Source organism: Myotis brandtii, unplaced genomic scaffold (genome assembly GCF_000412655.1).
Source record: "Myotis brandtii unplaced genomic scaffold, ASM41265v1 scaffold64, whole genome shotgun sequence".
Lineage (NCBI taxonomy): Eukaryota > Metazoa > Chordata > Mammalia > Chiroptera > Vespertilionidae > Myotis > Myotis brandtii.
In genome coordinates, this window is record NW_005370460.1 from 3,925,474 (window position 1) to 3,927,345 (window position 1,872).

At 60.6% G+C, this 1,872-nt stretch overlaps 1 protein-coding gene across 1 annotated transcript in view; it reads left to right on the plus strand.

Annotated features, from left to right (window-relative positions):
- The first annotated feature begins 1,452 nt into the window (after nucleotides 1–1,452).
- Nucleotides 1,453–1,872, plus strand: part of TBX19 (T-box 19) — a 22,218-nt gene continuing 21,798 nt past the window's right edge. Inside the window, exon 1 of the mRNA XM_005880510.2 lies at nucleotides 1,453–1,522. Coding sequence (XP_005880572.2) covers nucleotides 1,453–1,522 — 70 coding nt within the window. The remainder of the gene's footprint in view (nucleotides 1,523–1,872) is intronic.

Genomic DNA, 1,872 nt, shown 5'->3' on the forward strand with positions numbered 1-1,872 from the left:
AGAGAGAGAGAGAGAGAGAGAGAGAGAGAGAGAGAGAGAGAGAGATGTGTGAGAGAGACAATGTGCCCTAACCAGGGTGGAGATCGAACCTACAACCCAGGTACATGTCCTTACTGGTCATTGAATCCGAGACCCTTGGGTGCGCGGGTGGACGCTCTAACCACTGCGCTACCTGCCAGGGCAGGACTGTGCCTTAATCCTCTGTGTTCAGTGTGGCCCTTACACCTGCCCCATCAGTGACTCCTGACTCCGAGGACAAATGCTTCCAAGCCCCTCTCTTCTGAAAGTCAGGCTCTTGCTTTCCGAGGCAGCGGGGGAGGGACAGCTGCCTGGCTGGTGGCTGGGGGTCTCCAAAGGGAACTGTTTCTGATATAAACTTTCAAGACATCGTCCCATCACCTGGTCCCACCCAGACGCACCCACACCCTCCCTTTCAGAGGAAAGCGATGGTCCAGTCCCTGAGATGCTCAGACTTCCGTGCACACTGTCCTGCCTCTAGTTTCTCCCCGGAAGCTCAGTGTTCTCTGAGCTGCTCCTTCGTGACCTTTCCCGACCCCTCTTACCCGTTCTCTCCGGGGCTGGCCTTGCTTCTCACCGGGTCCTCCGCCTGCCCTCCTCCCCCTTCCCTGGCTGCCCAGCACTGTGTTGGTCTCACCGGAGCGTCTCCTCCACAGAGAACCTTTCCCGCCAACCCTTCCAACCCCATCCTCTCACCCGCCTGGCGCCCATGTCCCCCACCTCGCCTGTGCCACGGCCTGAGCCTGTCCCTGCCATGGTGGCTTGTTGTCTGCGTGGTCACCTCTCTCTCGTTAAACCTGGGAAGGTGCAGCCACGCCTGCTCCATCCGCCCCAGGAGGCCCGGGCACCTCGCAGGCACCGAGTGCGCTTTCAGCATGGTCCTCGCCCAGACTTGGTCTTCCCTTTTGCTTTTATTCTCCTTCTGTTTTGACCCCCCGACTTCCTGTTGCAGCGAGAAGAGCCCACAGTCCCAGGGTCCTTTGGGGGTTGAGGAGGAGGCGCTGCCCAGCCCTGGGTCCCAGTCTGCGCCTGGTGCGTGGGAGACAAAGGGACGCGTCTAGTATCTTCCCGGGAGGCGTGGGCACCTCCCCGAGTACGTGGCTGTCGGAGGAGAACATGCCGCAGAGCTGTCTGGACCGAAGCTGCTCCGAACCTGGTGTCTGTGCTGGTTCCCCTCGCTGCCGGCAGAGCACCCCTAGGGAGACGCTAAGGGACTTTCTCCCTCCGGCCACCCTGGGATTAGGGCCACGGGGCTTGGCTCCCAGGGGGCAGGGACCAGGCTCAGAGCTCTGCTGGTGGGAGGTGAGCAGTGTGTGTGTATAGGATCCGTCAGGAGAGAGGGGACCCTTTGGGGACACCCTGGGAGAGAGGTCCTTTGCTCTTTTTCCTGACCTGTGACCTGGGGCGGTGGTCACGTTCCCTGGGGCGGTGGTCATGTTCCCTGGCGCGGCGCCCTCGGCCTCCATACAGGCTCTGAGCCGGGGCTGGCAGGTGGCCCAGGGACGTAGGTTCTGGACATGTCAGGAGAGCCTGCTGGGGCCTCACGTTTGCCCGTCCCCCCGGGCCCTCCTTCCTATAGGGGCCACACGCCACGCTTTATACACAAACACGATTGCCCAGTTGTGGCAGTTGGGGCCTGGAACGATTTTAATTAACGGGAAAATGGTCCTCCACCCGCTGATTAGGCCTCTTCGGGTACAACAAGATAAAAGCCGGATAATTTGGATGGAGTACTCTTCTTAAACGGTTCCTCTGTGTCAGCAGCCAATGGCAGGGAGGGCTCTCCCCCACCTGATCCAATGAGTGATTAAGAGAGGGCTTTTCTCCCCCTTCCCCTGTCTCCACCCCCCCCCC